This window comes from Capsicum annuum, chromosome 5 (genome assembly GCF_002878395.1).
Source record: "Capsicum annuum cultivar UCD-10X-F1 chromosome 5, UCD10Xv1.1, whole genome shotgun sequence".
Taxonomy (NCBI): domain Eukaryota; kingdom Viridiplantae; phylum Streptophyta; class Magnoliopsida; order Solanales; family Solanaceae; genus Capsicum; species Capsicum annuum.
Window position 1 is genome coordinate 112252365 of NC_061115.1, and position 18639 is coordinate 112271003.

Genomic DNA, 18639 nt, shown 5'->3' on the forward strand with positions numbered 1-18639 from the left:
ACATCTCTTTTGCAGTTCAACAAGTTAGTCAATATATGCAAGCTCCCCGTCATCTCCATTTGGTGGTTGTACGTCACATCATTCGATATCTCCTAGAACATCTAATTATGGATTATTCTTTCCTAGTGTTTCTCCCATTCGTCTTAATGCTTGTAGTAATTCTGATCGGGCAGGATGTCCCAATACCCTTCGTTCAGTTACTGGTTGGTTCATGTTTCTTGGTGATTCCTTGATATCTTGAAAGAGTAAGAAACAAGATCGTGTCTCAAAATCTTCAACATAGACTGAATATCGATCTATGTCTACTGCTTGCTCCAAGGTTTACGGCTTTGTGGATTACTTGCTGAGATTGATTTTCCTCAATCTACTCCGACTCCTCTTCATGTCGGTAATACAAGTGCTATTCAGATTGCTGCTAATCGGTTAATCATGAGAGGACAAAACATATCGAAGTAGACTGTCATTATACACGAGAAGTTGTAGATAAAGGACTTATTACTCTTCCACACGTGTCCAGTGATCTTCAAATAGCTGATGTGTTTACAAAATCCATGCCACGACAATGTCATCAGTTTCTAGTAGGCAAATTGATGCTTCTTGATCCACCAACACCAATTTGAGGGGTGATGTTAGCATGATAGGCAACTCAAAGATCAAGAATTAATAGTGAATACACAACAACAACAACAAACCCAATGTATTCCCACATAATGGGATCTGGGAAGGGTAAGATGTACGCAGTCCATACCACTACCTCCGGAGAAGTAGCAAGGCTGTTTCCGATAGACCCCCGGCTCAAGACAAAGAATATTAATCAAATCCGCGAAAAAGCACGTAACAAGATGACAAGACATAAATACACTACCCACAAGGAATAGCAACCAAAGAATAGTACAGCATTGCAATACAGCATGCAACAAGGTAGCATACCACGAATAATACACCCACCAAGCTACGCCCTACCCTATCGACCCAAACTGACACTAGCCTTCTATCCTAATACGCAACCTCCATAACTTCCTATCTAGGGTCAGGTCCTCAGTAAGCTGTAACTACTCCATGTCCCACCTAATCACCTCTCTCCAGTATTTTTTTGGCCTACCCCTTCCCCGTCTGAAGCCATCCAAAGCTAGCCGCTCACACCTACGAACCGGTGCATCCGTGGCCCTTCTCATCACGTGTCCGAACCATCTCAATCAAACTTCCCTCATCTTATTCTCCACTGAAGCCACTCCAACCTTCTCCCGAATAGACTCATTCCGAACTTTATCACCCCTAATAAGCCCACGCATCCAACGCAACATCCGCATTTCTACCACCTTCAACTTTTGAATGTGAGAATTCTTGACCGGCCAACACTCCGCTCCATACAACATAGCCGAGTGGACTGCCACCTTGTAAAATTTGTCTTTAAGCTTGGGTGGCACCATCTTATCACACAACACCCCCGAGAAGAGCTTCCACTTCATCCATCCCGCCCCAATACGGTGAGAGACATCCTCGTCGATCTCACGATCCCCCTGAATCATAGACCCGAGATACTTGAAACTATCTCTTTTACACACCACCTGGGAATCCAACCTAACTACCACCTCATCCTCCTGCCTCAAGCCATTAAACTTGCATTCCAAATACTCGGTCTTGCTCCTACTCAACCTGAACCCTTTAGACTCAAGAGTCTGTCTCCACACCTCTAATTTGTCATTCACACCTCCCCGTGTTTCATCAATCAAAACAACATCATCTGCAAAAAGCATACATCAAGGCACCTCTACTTGAATACGCCGCGTTAACACATCCAACACCGAGGCAAACAAAAACAGGCTAAGAGTAGATCCCTGATGCAACCTTGTCAAGACAGGAAAATGCTCTGAATCGCCTCCCACCGTCCTCACCTGGGTCTTAGCTCCATCATACATATCCTTAATTGCTTTGATAGTGAATATTGTATATATTAATGTAATTATATATTCTAGTATATTTGTAATTATAGAGATATGATGTAGTAATTAAAGAGATAGAATAGCAGATTATAAGGGATACAATAGCAGATTCGAAGGGATAGAATAGCTAATCTTTAGGGATAGGAAAGGCAGATTTTGAAAGATGTAATCTTTGAATACTTTTTATTTAATGGCAAGACTCTAAACATTGAGAGACATTCAGTACAAATTTGACAACCCATGCTTCAGAATGCTACATCTCTTTCTTCCTTACTTTCTACTCTTTCTACTATTTTGGGGGCTTCTTTCACTTTCTTAGAAAGAATGCATGACGGTATTCTGCCAAATTGCTGCAAAACCAAAATGTGGTGCAATAAACCGAAAGCCCTTCTATTATTTAAGTTCCTCCTAGAGGCATCAACAGGGTTATACTTTTATTGTCACTCAAAAAATAAGAATTTTTAGTATGCGAAATTTTTAGTATGCTTCGCATATTCACAAGCATCATTAAAACAAGGGTACAAACCGAGTTCTTGACAACATACGGGGAAATATAGCTTCTTGCAAACAAATAATGATGGGCATCCTAACCGTCTATGCTACTGTATAATTTCTTGACCGACATTCTTGTTTCCTCCCAAAAAAAGTGCTTAACAAGTCTTGAATTCCATCAAACATGTAACTGTCATCATGCAATCTACTAGTAACACATCTTCTTCCAATATTTAAAGATCCTAGGAAACAGATAATCAGAGAAGAACTAAATTTTATAGTGTTGGGAGTCCCACATCGGTGGGTTGAAGTAAATTTTATAGTGTTGGAGTCCCACATCGGTGGGTTAACGGGTCCTTGGTCTCGTTATATGGTCTTGGGCAATCCTCCCCTCAAGAGCTAGCTTTTGAGGTTGAGTTAGGCCCAAGGTCCATTTATTTATCAAGATTTACCTGCAAGAAGGGAAACAAGCTCCCAAGTACCACTCGTATGTAAAGCAGACATTTCATCAATCATAGCCTGTTTCCATAAGTGCTTCACCTGTACTCTTAGGAATGGAAATAGAGGACAAAGATGATATAAAAGCATAATGGGGTGATGACAAACGATGATAACTCAAGAAAGTATAAAGTGGGTTAGCATTACGAGTAGATCTTATACCTTTTTGAAGTGCAACTGATTGACTAGGAAGAGGCAGGTCCACAGTAAGGGAAGAGTCAGGCGCAGGACATGAATCATCTGGGACTAATACTGGACGTGGGCGCCGGTGATAAATCAAAAGTGGTGGCACTGTGGCTGGAGATGGAGAAGTAACCTTAGATTCTTCAAAGATTGGTGTGGGTAAGACTGGAGGTGTCGGTAAAACCTCAGAGATATTAAGATGATCAGAAGATGCATAGGAAGGTTGAGATTCAAAGAATGTGACATCAGCGGACATAAGGTAGCGACCCAGATCAGGTGAATAGCATCAATACCCTTTTTGAACTCGAGAGTAACCAAGGAAGCCACATTTGAGAGTACGAGGGGCTAATCTATCTTTTCCTGGGGCTAAGTTATGAACAAAACATGTGCTCCCAAAAACACGAGGGGGGATAGAGTAGAGATGTGACTGAGAAAATAGTATGAAATGGGGAACCTTATTCTGGATCGAAGATGATGGCATTCTGTTAATGAGATAGCAAGATGTGAGGACCGCATCGCCCCAAAAATATACTGGAACATGGGATTCAATGAGAAGAGTGCGAACAGTCTCAATGAGATGCCTATTTTTTCTTTCTGCTATACCGTTCTGTTGAGGGGTGTATGGACATAATCTTTGGTGAATGATTCCTTGGTGAGTCATAAACTCCTGAAAATGGAAGGATAAGTATTCTAAGGCATTATTACTATGAAAAGCACGAATAGAAACACCAAATTGATTTTGTATTTCAGCACAAAAATTTTTGAATATAGAGAATAACTCGGAACGATCTTTCATTAAGTAAACCTAAGTACATCTTAAAAAATCATCTATGAAAGTAACAAAGTAACGAAATCCTAACGGTGCACTGACTCTACTAGGACCCCAAATAACGGAATGAACTAATGAGAAAATAGACTCTGAGCGACTTTCCACACTACGTGAAAATGTAGCACGGGTGTGTTTCCCAAGTTGACACGACCCACAATCTAATGTGGATAAGCTAGACAAACTAGACACCATCTTTTGTAGCTTGGATAGACTAGGATGTCCCAAACGTTTGTGAATAAGGTTGGGAGGATCTGTAGCGGAGCATACAGTGAAGGAATTTGTAGCTGTAAAATGGTAAAGGCCTTGTGATTCATGTCCTATGCCAATTGTCTGTCCCGTTTTGCGGTCCTGCATTAGAAAAGAATCATCAAAAAAGTTATACTACAATCAAGGGCACGTGTCAAACGACTAACAGATACAAGATTAAAATGACAACCAGGGACATAAAAAACAGAGTCTAGAGTGACAGAAGATAGGGGTTTGGCTTGTCCAACTCCTTTTGGCTCTATTCGAATTCCATTAGCTAAAGTAATAGCTGGAAGAGTTTGCGAATAAACAATATCAGACAAAAGTGATTTGTCACCAAAAATATGATCAGAAGCACCTGAGTCCACAACCCATGATCCAAAGGTAGGAGATTGTGCAGTTGAGGCTATTGGTAGAAATATATTCTTACTTACTTGATACTGAAGATACTCATTATATTCCTTGTCAGATAAATACACCCGTTGATCACCTGTGGAGTTAGGCTGAGCAATATGTGCATTTTTAGTTGGTCGACCATGCAAAGAATAGCATATTCCATGAGTATGTCCAAGCCTTTTACAATAACTACACCTAGGACGAGATCTTCCAAATTGACCTTCCCCTCGTCGATTCTTCATGGACTGTGACGTTTGATTTTCTGATCTTCTCACTAAGGGCTCAGATTTAATCATAGGATTTGAACTTCCAATTTTGATATTTTTGGAGCCAAAAAAAAATATAATGCCCAAAAGATATCTTGGGAATTTGACTTGAAAATTCCAAGAACCAGATTTGAATTTCTGGAAAAAAAAATCCCCGAAAAAAAAAAATGATATTGCTGGAATTAGGGTTCCGGCAGTTGGAATCTCAAAATAATTGTCGGAATCTGGAAAGGAGCAAGTGGTCGAAGTCAAAATAGATCGACGACCCCAATAGAAAAAGAAACAACTCAAAAATCGATTGGAGATGGCCTCACCCGCCGGAATTTCTGGATTCTGGCTGGCGCGTGGAGGGTAATTTTCCGGCGGTTTTCATCGGGTTTTTTGTCGCCTGATCTTTCCGATCCTTTTGGTGGTGTTGTATTTTTCACACAACCCACAAAATAAAAATTGACCCAAATTAGTCACCAAAATTGACGCACGGTGACTAAGTTATCTTGTCTGATATTTCTAACCTGCTCTGATCCCAATCAGTCACAAATAATTTAATAATATTTTTTCTTCTATATTTCTCGCATGGTATCAGAAACAGGTCCACCCAGTTCATTGTTTCCGATGTTGGGCCCCCGTCTTATATTGTCCATGCTCCAGATGTCCAGCCCTGGGCGTGCGGGGGGTGTTGGAGTCCCACATCGGTAGGTTAAAGGGTTCTTGGTCTCCTTATATAATCTTGGGCAATCTTCCCCTCGAGAGCTAGCTTTTGAGGTTGAGTTAGGCCCAAGGTCCATTTCTTTATCATATAGTTTAGAGTTCTGGTGATAAAACTAACAGATAATAAATTAACAGGAAACTCAAGGACATGAAGAACGGATTATAGTGTAAAATTAGGAGCACAGACAACAGAGTATGTTATAGAGTATGTTATAGAGACGGTCAAATAACCATTGGCTATTAGAACATTATCCCCTTCGAGACATGGTGTGTGGTTTTTAAAGCCTTTACAAAAGCCTGTCATGTGTCTATTTGCACCATAATCAATAACCAAGAACCAAGGTGAGCAGTAAAGGCAGTACTTGCAACAACAACAACAACAACAATATACCTAGTGTAATTCCAGAATTGGGGTTTGGGGAAGGTGGAGTTTAACCAGACCTTAGCCCTACCTTAGGAGGCAGAGATGTTGCTTTAATAGACTCTCAACTTAAAAAAAAAAACATATCAAAGCAGATTGAAAAAAGAAATAACGGAAATGAAGAAATCATAGCAAAATACTATAGAAAGCATGACAAAACATTCTGGAAAAATGAACACTTATTACAACAGAATAGTGCAATAATTGAAGTACAACAGACAATAGATGGTAGCAGAAATCGAAGGATAAGAAACTACATGAGAAATACTACGACTAGTGTGGAAGGATAAGCAAGACAACACTCTACTACCTACTAACCTTCTACTCTCCTTGACAACCTCCAATCTAAGGCAGTATCTGAATGCACATTATTATAATTGGCAAAAGTAGTGGGGTCGAGTTTGGTGAGAAGAAAGCAAAGATGCAGAAATTTATTGGAAGAAAATTTCTCAAGACACTATTTCCTTGGACATCTCCACATTTTCCATATTTGCATCAGTACTTGACAGACTGACTAGTTTCATCCCACAATCTCTAGTTGGTCTACCATGTAGCTTCCAACAGATCTCCTTTGTATGCCTTGGCCTCCAATAATAATCACAATGCAAGTGACTTTTACCAAAAGTGATTACCTTTAGTAGTTCATGAGTGACAATTAACCAAGACTTCTCGGTTGGAGCTTCATAAAGCATGACACCTTGTCTGCTCTCTTCTTGTTGAACATAGGAGCAAGCATCCTAAAAAGAAGGAAAAGAAATTTTATCGAGAACTTGTATCCAAATCAAGTCATATTTTGGGTTCAAACTGACCAGAAAGACATAAATCTGCTCCATTGGACCATTTCCCCCAATTAGTGAAATAGGATTGCATCCTCGATTCACTTTGCTTGGAGGTCTCGATAATAGTCTATCTCATATAATAACCCACTTAATTCAGAATAATAATTAGTGATGGTCAACTCATCTTGCTTTGTGTCATGGATTTTATTCTGAAATTCAAAGATCTACATATCATTTCCCTTGTGAGAGCAAGGGTATTTAGTTGAATTCCAGAATTTTTCAATAGTGTCGAGAAATAAGTACTATCAGGAAATTCGGGTTCGCATACAATACACCCTTGTGGTGGGGCCCTTCCCAGACCCTGCACATAGTGGGAGCTTTAGAGCACCCGGCTGCCCTTTTTTTTAAGGAAATTCGGGTTCACATAATATCCAAAGGCCATGTGATGACAAGTGAACTTCTAGAATCCATTCACAAGTCATGATTTAGCACGTTGTTTCTTTTCTTCAGTCTTATAACCAAGCAAATTTCTAGATTTAATAGAAAGCAAACAAGTCCTTGACCAACCAAATAGGCATTATCCCCATCCAGTTTCACAGCACCAATTTGTGAAGAGAGCTATCATATACTCTGTTTGTGCCCCCCTCCCCCTCCCCCCAAAAAAAAAATAATTGAAAATACATATCCATTATCCAAGCAAAAAAAAAAAAACAATTGCAGAATCAAACAAACAAACAATGAACCTGGTAACTGCTTCGGAAAGAAATAAATCCAAAAATGTCGGAAAAGAGACAAAAAATAAATCCAAAAATGTCGAGAAGGGACATTTGTCTGGCAAAACAGGTTTGATATATCTGAACCCTACCTTTGGTGCTTGAAAATTGATGGAACTGAGATGAGGAGGCTCGGAATTGGACGGGGAACTTAACAGAATTCACCCAAAAAGTCGTAGGAAAAGATTCACTCGTCGTCTAAGTTACTCGGACTCTTCACTTTCGGTGCTGCACCCGTGTTGACACGACATGGGTGTGGGTGTGGGATCCATACCCGAAATGGTCAACCGATTTTGGGTACTTTGACCAAAATTGACCGGGAAAGTCCAGACAATTTAAGAAATTCTATAATCAAAATAAAAGCTAAGGTGAAATTGAAGAAAAATGGAATACCTTGTATATAGAAATTTCTATGTTATTGCTTTTCTTTTTATCTCCTTTTAGGATTTTCTTCTTGAAAAATATTTTCTCCTTAAGTTCTCCACATAATATCTTAAAATTTATGTTTTATAACTCTATTTTTAGATATTTAAATTATTTTTCGCCGAATCCCCGCAACCGTATCCATCCCTAGATCCATATCCCCGAATCTTTAAATTGAGACAGTGAAGGATCCGACCTCTAGATCCGTACCCGTATCGAACACCCGCACCCGAGTCCGAGCAACTTAGCTCGTCGGCAAGTGATACTGACGGATCGTTGGAGCTAAAGCTACTGGTTGCGTGTGACAGCGCATGTGGTAGTCTTTGAGAGAGCTGTTTGTTGGGGTTTTGTAGCTGGCAACAGAGGAAAGCCTGTAATAGTGTTGGTTTTTGCACAAAACTAGCTAAAAAAGATTGACGCGAATAGCCACCCCTGTGACATGAATAGTAAAGAAGAGGAACTATTACAGTGTGTTGACTGCCACCCTTGCGACATGAATAATAAAGAAGAGGAACTATTAAACAGTGTGTCGACTGCCAGCAATATATTTTTTTGAGCAATAACAGATACACGCCAAGATTCTTCCTTACCACAAAGCAAAGGCTTAAGCTCAGTAGTACTATATTGTTGCAGTTATTAAAAATAGTCTGACAGTTATCAACAGAAACATTCCACACGAGATGCCTACCACATTGGCTGAAACTTTTTCTGGAACCAAGCGATCATTTCGGTCACCTAAGCCCAGATTACCATATCGACCCCAACCCCAACCATAAAGTTCACCATCTTCTGAAACAGCAGCTGTATGTTCGGCACCAGCAGCAACCATTTTAACAGGTATTTCCTGCAAAAGTATGATGTAAAGCAAGTAGATTTCATACATTCTGGTACCAAATCAAATGTGATGAACCAACCAAAGAAAATCAAATTCTTATCACATCATCATCCAGAATGATTCATGGATAACCACCATTCAAGAAAACCAAAAAATTCCAATTACAAAATCAACTGTTTCCACTCTTGGATCACTAATAAAGCAGAGTCATATTGTTAAAAGTTGCTTTAAGGAATAATGCACGTATTTATTTTTTATTCTTCTCAACTTTTTTCATACAACTCCTAATCAAATTGGGATTTCTATTTTTGGTAGGAAACTGATTAGTTATTTTTGTTATGTTTGGTAGCAAATAGGTCGTTTTTTTATGGTAAGTTTAACTTATTTTTGGTTGTAATAGAAACTATTTAAGGAGTAGTTGATTATCAATAAAATATGCAGTTTTGCCAGAAAAGAAAAATAAAGTTCTTTGCGTTCTCTGACTCATCTCTATTAAAACCAACAATTGGTATCTAGAGCTTTTTTTCTTGAGGGACCTGTGAGTAAAGAGATGGATTCTGAAAATAGTTTTTCACAAATGGCTCCATCTGTTTTTTATGGTGAAAATTATCAATTATGGGTTGTGAGAATGCAAACTTATTTGGAGGCTCTTGATCTATGGGAAGTTGTGGAAGAGGATTATGAAATTAATCCGCTGTCAAATAATCCCACCATAGCACAAATCAAGTCACAAGGAAAAGAAAACCACAAAATCCAAGGCGAATGCAACTCTATTTGCTTCTGTTTCAAAAACTATTTTTACAAGAATTATGTCTCTCACATCACCAAAAGAAATTTGGGATTATCTGAAGAAAAAATCCGAGGAATGCAAGTATTGAATTTAATAAGAGAGTTCGAGTTGCAAAGAATGAAAGACTCCGAGACAGTCAAAGAGTACTCAAACAGATTATTTGGCATTGTTAACAAGGTAAGATTGCTAGGCACTGAATTTAACGATTCAAGAATTGTTGAAAAAATTCTTGTTACAGTACCCGAAAGATATGAAGCAAATTTGAGAACCATGAAGCAGATGCACGTGTGGTCAATGAAGAAGAAGACTATCTTTTTGTTGCAGCATGTATCTCAAGTAAGGTTTCAACAAATTTTTGGTTGATTGATAGTGGTTGCACCAACCACATGACTTATAACAAGAGTTTGTTTAAAGAATTAAAGCCTGCTGAAATATCCTAAGTTAGGATCGGAAATGGTGACCAGATTCTTGTTGAAGGAAAAGGAACTGTTGTCATCAAAACAAGTTCAGGTAATAAAGCAATTTCAGATGTTCTTTATGTACCTGATATTAATCAAAACTTGTTGAGTATTTATCAGTTGGTAGAAAAAGGATACAAAGTATCCTTTGAGGATAACCATTGTTTCATCAATGATGGTGCTGGAAAAGAAGTTTTAAACATTAAAATGAGAGGTAAACATTTCTTATTTGGTCCAATGAAAGATGTTTCTGTAGAACATGAAAAAGATCATAAGCTGAAAAAATTAGAAGATGATCCTCTAATTGAAAAAGCACAAACAATATGTGAACCTGCTGGGTTTGAAGGAGCTTTCAATGTTCCTAAAGGAATTGAAGCAATGGAGGAGTTATCTATGTTTCGTAAAAATAAAACGGGTAAGTTTAAATTCAAGATGCAAATGAAAAAGGAAGACATGCCAAAAGGATTTAATAGTCAAGGATTGCATTCAAGACGAGATGTAAATTTAGTTCACTACAAGTCAAAAGATGAGTGCAGATTTATTCACAAAGTCACTTTCGATTATCGAGGGTGGAAATCCCAAGACAGAAGACCAAAATTTTGCAATTCCTAAAGCAAGAAGAAGTGTTAAAAGTTGCTTTAAAAAATAATGCACGTGATTTATTTTTAATTTTTCTCCAACTTTTATCATACAACTCCTAGTCAAATTGGGATTTCTATTTTTGGTAGGAAACTCATTAGTTATTTCTGTCATTTTTGATAGCAAATAGGTTGTTTTTTTATGGTAAGTTTAACTTGTTTTTGGTTATAATAGCAACTATTTAAGGAGGAGTTAATGATCAATAAAATAAGCAGTTTTACCAGAAAAGAAAAATAAACTTCTCTGCATTCTTCTCTAACTCATCTCTATTAAAACAAACACATATCATCCACATGAGGTTTCGGTTGGAGTTACATGATCATCTTGGCAAAATGAAAGCAACAAAGAATGACAACTCAAAACCAAGTAATCTCAGAGAAATATTCTCTCATTACATGGGAATTTATTACCACTATATGAAAAAAGCTATTAACACTATATGAACAAACAATTATACCATCTCGTTTAAGTTACCAGAAATGCTACAGAAGAGTTTGTGGTGCCAAGGCCTACCTTGAAAGCTTCAATCTTTCGAGGCACAAGAGAGTCCTCTGTGGTGCCAAGGCCTAGTTGGCCATTTTGATTTCGCCCCCAACTGAAATTGAATGATAACATTTTTAATATTTGAGATTCCAATTTTCAGATAAAAAGAAGCAGCTTTAGAAATAAGTTTTATAATAAGAAAGCGTTTCCAAATTAATGCAAACCAAATTGCTATATCATATATTCAGAAAAAACATAAATGTGTTCGGAAACTAATCAAGAAAAAGATGGAATGGTAATATTAAAATGGCATAATATAAGAGAATATGCAAGGAAGTGCTTCCTCAGAAAGTGGAGACAAAAAGAAACGGATAAATCTTTTTAATGGGGAAGACAGAATTGTGTCCTTTCCCAAGTAAACATAATATAAACTAAGGTGTAATTCAAACTCTCTCATTTTATTGGTGAAAGTTTTACAAAAACTCTTCCATTTTGAATAGTAGTTCTCACTTGTTAAGTCCATCAAATAACAGAGCTTCAGAATCCCTCCAAAACTTCAATGTTTTGTTTCACCTATCGTGATTCAAATCTTAAGTTGGAATTTTGTGCCTGCTAGTATGTTACATGTAGTTTCTTTCTGTTCCGACAATTAAAAGAAGTGTCTAACCATCCAAATTTTGCCTTCAAGAAAACAATTAAGCACCTTCAATTACATTCTGGAACTGGCTATCTCTAGCTGGCAATTAATAATTTAGAACTGAAAGTAGCAAAAAGTGACAGCTGAGAGCCACAAATTTGTAGAATAAAAGATTGACCGAAGTTTGTAGAAGTATCCGAAAGTAGCAACGTTGATGAGTGACCAATGTGCTTAAAGGAAAAAAATGAACAGAAAACTTAGACCAGAAGCCTGTGAGTTAAATATTCATAAAAGATTGATGAACATGGTAAAATCACTGAAGCACCTAATATGATTGGATAAATGTAATAGCAACACTATTAAGGAAACAAAACAAACATAAAGTCTTTATCAAAAGAAAAAGAAATGAAATGCGCATAAGGTTTATCAGATCCACCAAAACAACAGCTCAAGAGAAGCAGGAACCAACCTCTGTACTTCGCCTTCCATGGTAACAGCAAGACAATGGCTGTCTCCACATGCAATCTGCTTAATGCGTGTACCATGAAGTGCTTTAATGGGTTGAGGAGTGAACAAGTCACTGGAGTTTCCATGACCCAATCTCCCAAAATCACCCCTACCAAATGAAATAGAAACAACACCTGCTGATTTGGTCCAAATGCATGCTAACACAATCAAAAATTGTACTGCATCCCGCATACAAGGTTAATGTTCTTCATGCTTTCATTACACAGATAATAGATAATACTTTGTACGACACCAACCACCTATTATGGTAAAATTGGAGCAGAATACTTTCATTTCTGTTTATCTCAGTGAAGACCATCAAGAGTTGCCAAGATTGTGATTGTCTATTGTCAATTTTCTGTTGAATGACTCTCAATATTGAGAGTCTTGCCATTAAATAGAAAGTATTCAAAGATTACATCCCTAAAGATCCGTCTTCCTATCCCTAAGGATCAGTTTTTCTATTCCTCTAAATCCGCTATTCTATCCCACCAAATCTGCTCTACTATTGCCACTATTATTCTTTTTAATTACTAAATCAAATCTATGTAATTACACTAATATACAACAATATATAGATAAATTAATATATACAATATTCACATCATGCTTGAAAAGCATTGACCTTACGGTTTTGAGGGCGTGTGAGACACTCTTTGATAATGTGTCCTTGTTGTTTGCAATAATTACAAAACTTCCTACCACAATTGCTAGCAATATGACCATATTCCTTGCAACTGTAGTATTAAGTTCTAGATATATCCCTACCCTTTCCTTTACCTTGGGCAGCAAATGCAACAACAATATCAACAACTTGCTTAAAAGCATTTTGTGTGACAAAACGCTGCTCTTCACAGAGTAATTCCCTAAAACAAACATCCAAGGAGGGAGATGGGCCAAGATTCATCAAGTGGGAGCGAACACTCAAACTCAGAGCGTAACTTCATCAAAAATTGATCTCACTTGCTTTGGCATAAACAATATCAGTAAATTCAGCCCATAAGTTCTGAAATCCAGAAAAATAATCCTGAACAGAAAGACCTCCTTGAGAGTAATTAGCAATTTCATACTCTAAGTGAAAGCATTGGGCACTATTATCTTGGTTGTAAACCTTTTATAAATAATCCCATATGGCTTTAGCTGTCTTGTAAGGCCTGAGATTAAGAACAATAAGAGGGTCAATTAACCCTAAAAGCCATGTCATCACCCAAGCATCTTTAATTGTCCATTCACCAAACTTTGTAGGATCAGTAGAAGCAAGATAGGCTCTATCTATATGGCCCCATAACTCTTTTCAGTGACAAATAACTAAAACTGAAACTCCCATGAAGAAAAATTCTTTCAAGTGAAACGAATGCTCAATGATTCAAACTGATATAAACTCATATTTATGAAAACTAGAAACATTGACTCAAAAAACAACAAAAATGGCCAAGATCAAAGTCCAAAGTGTTAATTGCCGAGGAACAATCAACAAAAACCAAAATTTTCGAAAAAGATTGAAAGGAACCACAAATGAACTCTATGAAATAAGACAGCCAAGAGAAGGCTCTGATACCATGTCAATTTTCTGCTGAATGACTCCCAATATTAAGAGTCTTGCCATTAAATAGAAAGTATTCAAAGATTACATCCCTAAAGATCCATCTTCCTATCCCTAAAGATCAGCTTTTCTATCCCTCTAAATACGCTATTCTATCCTACTAAATCTGCTTTACTATAGCCACTATTATTCTTTTTAATTACTAAATCAAATCTATATAATTACAATAATATACAACAATATATAGAGAAATTAATAGATACAATATCTACATCATGCTAACATCTACAACAACATACCCAGTGTATTCCCACAAAGTGGAAGACGAGCTCAAAGGATAATGGAGATGATTGGACCAAGAGTCAGGTCTCAAATTAAAGAGGTGCAAACTAAGTTTGTTGACAAGAGGGAGTTGCTCGGATGGTAAGAGCCCCTCACTTCCAACCCTAAGGTTGCGAGTTCAAGTCACCAAGGGAGCAAAAGGAGTGGAAGCTCCTAAGGAGGGGTTTAAAAAAAACTAAGATTGTTGGGTCAATGAGATATCAAGGTGGTGTTAACTTTGGAAGACGAACTCAAGGCTAATGGAGATGAATGGATCAAGCGTCGCAACAATTATATGACCCAAATTGAAGTCAAGAGGAGATAGCTTTGGGATCAAGCACCAGTTCAAAAGAGCTCCCAAATACACGCCTTAAAACAGTCCCTAAAGAAAGCTAAAATTAGCCCCCCCAAGTTGGATCAATTACATGCGCAGATAAGGTAAAGTTGTTGTCATGTGACCAGGAGGTCACAGGTTCAAGCCTTGGAAACAACCCCTTGCAGAAATGTAAGGTGAGGTTGCGTACAATAGATCCTTGTGGTCGGACCCTTCCCCGGACCATGCGCATAGCGGGAGCTTAGTGCACTGGGCTGCCCTTTTATAAGCCCCAAGAAGGCGTCAAACGTTTCCTATTTTTTCCTGGTTAACTAGTTTTTCTTTTTGACAAAATGTACTGTTGTATTCTTCAGCAATTTAAAGGTAGTTGGCTACCTATCCAAAAAAGCAGTTTACAAAAAAAGTTAAGACCTAGAATTACAGTTCACCTATAAAAAAATCTACCAGGTCATCAAATTCCTCTATACAGTTTCATTTACACAAAGAAAATAAGGACACTAAGCAGCTCCAATTCACATCATGAATTATTTGATTTTATCTTCAAAGCACCTTCCATTCCTGTGCTTCCACACTGACCACTATATGCATGAGGGTATTATGCTCCCACCATTTTTTCCGACTCTTGCTTCCCCCCTCTTCTGATCCAACAGCTCATCAAGTCAGTTGTGTGTACAGGCATGATCCACTCTTGTCTTTGTGAGGCTGAAGAACAGATTCCAAATCTGAGTAGTGAACTTGCAATGTAGAAAAAGGGGATTGTTTGTTTCCCAGTCCCATTGCACAAAAACATTTGGTCACCACTATTCCACCCTTCTTCTGTAGTACTTCATGAGTGAGGCAAGCCTTCTTCACTACTAACAACGTGAAGCACTTTATCTTTGTGGGTGCCATATCTTCCAGATTCTTCATTCCTCATTCTGCTTTGCATTGTTTTCCTTCTTGTAAAGCCTGTTCACAGAGAAGATCCCATCCCCTATACCTCTCCACCTAAGAGAATCAAAACCAGTGGTTGTGTCTTGGAAGCCCTCCACCACCCTTAGTAAATCAGCCACCCTTCCCACTTCCCAATCATTGAGATACCTTCTGAAATTCAAATTCCACCCTTCAGGGGACAAACACTCATTGATCAAGACCCCAGAGTTGCTACTCAACCATCAAATCAGGTAAGATCTCCTGGAGTGTAGTTTGCCCAATCCAGTTTTCCTTTCAAAATTTGGTTCTGTCACCATTTGCCATCGTGATTCTGGAGTTTTCCTGCAGCTTTGGCCATAATGTTCTGATAGTTTTCCGCAGCCCCACACCCTAAGTATTGTTAACCTCTTTAGAGCACTAAAAGTTGTCCAAACCAAACTTATGTGAGATGACCTCCTTCCACAATGAGGATTCCTCCTTGCTAAATCTCCATAGCCACTTCACCAAGAGGCTGTTGTTTTGGATTTTCAGGTTCCTGTCTTCCTGATCCCAGACCCCCTGAATTATGCTCAACTGAACCACATCCCACTTCACAAAATTATATCCTCCCCCTTCCTTATTGACCTTCCACAGAAATTCCCTTCTCAATCTGTTCAATTTCTTCACCACACTGCCCGAAATAAGGAATAGGGACATCATGGTCCACACTAATATAATTATGGATATAGTGTGAGCACATGCCATGTGAGCACAATTTGTTATGATCCTATTGCAAGGTATGGAACTTGAGTCCCACATCGGTTGAATGGGCAGCTGATGTGGGTCTTATATAGCCTTGGGCTCTCCCACCTTAATAGCTAGCTTTTAGGGTGTGGTTCTCCTAAGGTTGTATCATCGGAGTCGTAGATTTCTCGAACCTTATGAATGGGGGATCACATCAAAAGAATACAAGAATTACGCCAGGAAGTCGATAATCTCACGGGCTCCATGGACAGTGATCGGTTCTGTCTCGGATCTGTGGCAAGTGATGGATACCAAGTTAGCACAGGCGGTGGATGAAATCAAAAGAATGTTAATGGGTAATGTCGCTGAAGGGACTGAAGCCCAATCAGCTGGAACTGCAGCCGAGGGTAGGGTTCTAGTAGCTCCTCCAGCTAGAAATGAGGACTAACAAATACCTACTCGAGTGTACGATGTAGAATTTCCAAAGTTTGATAATGAGGGATTAAAGGATCGGTTGTATAAATGTGAACAATTTTTCGACGAAGATGAAATGCCGGAAGGATCTAAGGCGATATTATCTTCCTGTAGAATGGAGGGCAAAGCATTGCAGTGGCACCAGTCATTAATGAAACGCAGAATGACTCGTGATTGGCCAAAGTGGAGTGACTACGTCGGTTTCTTGTACGCCAAGTTTGCATCTGAACTATTTGATGATCCTATAGGTGATTTCAAGGATTTGAGACACACTGGCTCTGCTTAAGAGTATGTGGATCTTTTTTATGAGTTACTAGGGTTGAACTTCCTGAAATTTATGTAGTTAGTTGCTTTATTAGAGATTCGAAGCCTGAAATAGGGCTACCTGTAAAGATGTTGGGACCTAGTAAAGGTTAGAGAGATGAAGTAGGAGTAGTGTATTAGACTTGTGTATTATCCAAAGGTTGCATAGATATATATACAAGTAAAGGAAAGGCTAACTAAGGTAACTAGATATCTAAATCACTAGAACTCAGCTAGATTATTATATACATTTAATAGAGCACAAATTAGGGAGAGAAATTTGCACAATTTATTACACAATCAATCATGTCCCAATACGCCCACGCAAGTTGAAGGTGGAATCAATAACCTTTAACTTGGACAGATGTTGATGAAACAGCAGACGAGGCAAAGGCTTTGTAAGCGTGTCCGTGAGCTGATCAGCAGCATGTAAGTGCTGAACGAGCACCTGTTTTCGCTACACTTGATCTCTAACAAAGTGAAAATCAACTTCAATGTGTTTCATCCTACTGTGTAGTACCGGATTTTGACAAAGATAGGTAGCACCAACATTATCACAATAGATTATGGGTGGATCAGGCAGCTGCACATGTAGTTCAACAAGAAGTTTTTGAACCCAATTGACCTCAGCAAGTGCAGAAGCAACTGCACGATACTCTGCTTCAGTGAAGGAGCGCGCAGCAGTGCGTTGCTTCTTGGATGACCAACTAATAGGATTTGCACCAAGGTACAAGATATATCCAGAAGTAGAAGTAGAGTTCCTATCATTACTGTCACCAACCCAATCGGCATCTGAATAAATAAAAAACCCAGGATGTGTCTTGCTCGTTACCTGTAAGCCATGATTTTTGGTGTACTGGAGGTATCACAAGAGTCGCTTAACAAAAGACCAGTGTGTTTTTGTAGGAGCATGCATGAATTGAGATAATTTGTTAACTGCAAAGCTTATATCTGGTCTGGTCTGGTGAATGACAGATATTGAAGCTTACCAAGTACTTGACGATACGAAGTGGCATCCGCCGGAGGAGTGTCATCCTTTAAGGATAGTGTGGAACTCATGGGAGTTGTAACAGGCTTACATTCAGACATTTTATGGGCAGCAAGAAGATCAGAAACATACTTGGCCTGAGAAAGGACGATCCCTTCTTTAATGCGGAGAACTTCAATACCCAGAAAGTAGTGGAGATGTCCGAGGTCTTTGAGAGAGAATCTGGCTGAAAGAACCTGGATAGTTTTCTTGATAACCTCAGAGTTCTATCAGTGATAACTATGTCATCAACATATACAAGAATGTAGACCAATGCTTCATTTTGATGACGAATAATAAAGAAGAGTCAGAATTAGACTTTTGAAAGCCAATTTGAAGCAAGAATTGCTTTAACTCAGAGTACCAGGCTCGAGGGGCTTGCTTAAGTCCATAAATTGCTTTTTTAAATTTGCACACATAATGAGGAAAATCAGGATGAGCATACCCACAAGGTTGATGCATATAAACATCTTCTTTAAGATGTCCTTGAAGAAATGTGTTATTCACATCCAGTTGGTGCAAATGCCAATTGTGCTGAACTGAAAGCGACAAAATGAGTCTAACAGAATCAGGTTTTACCACTGGACTAAATGTAGAGTTATAATCCACACCCGCTCGTTGCATGAAGCCCTTTGCAACTAGCCGAGCTTTATACCTGTCAACACTTCCATCTGATTTGGTTTTGATACGATAGAG

At 38.5% G+C, this 18639-nt stretch overlaps 1 protein-coding gene across 2 annotated transcripts in view; it reads right to left on the bottom strand.

The window, feature by feature from the left end:
- The window catches only part of LOC107852991 (ultraviolet-B receptor UVR8), a 96264-nt gene that overhangs the window by 47476 nt on the left and 30149 nt on the right, over positions 1-18639 (bottom strand). Inside the window, exons 3-6 of one of the 2 annotated variants that reach the window (XM_016698020.2) lie at positions 12269-12415; positions 11193-11274; positions 8646-8801; positions 6615-6719 (exon numbers count right to left, since the gene is read on the bottom strand). In XM_016698020.2, the coding sequence (XP_016553506.1) occupies positions 6615-6719; positions 8646-8801; positions 11193-11274; positions 12269-12415 (490 nt within the window). The remainder of the gene's footprint in view (positions 1-6614; positions 6720-8645; positions 8802-11192; positions 11275-12268; positions 12416-18639) is intronic. The other variant, XM_016698021.2, reaches the window with a different exon arrangement.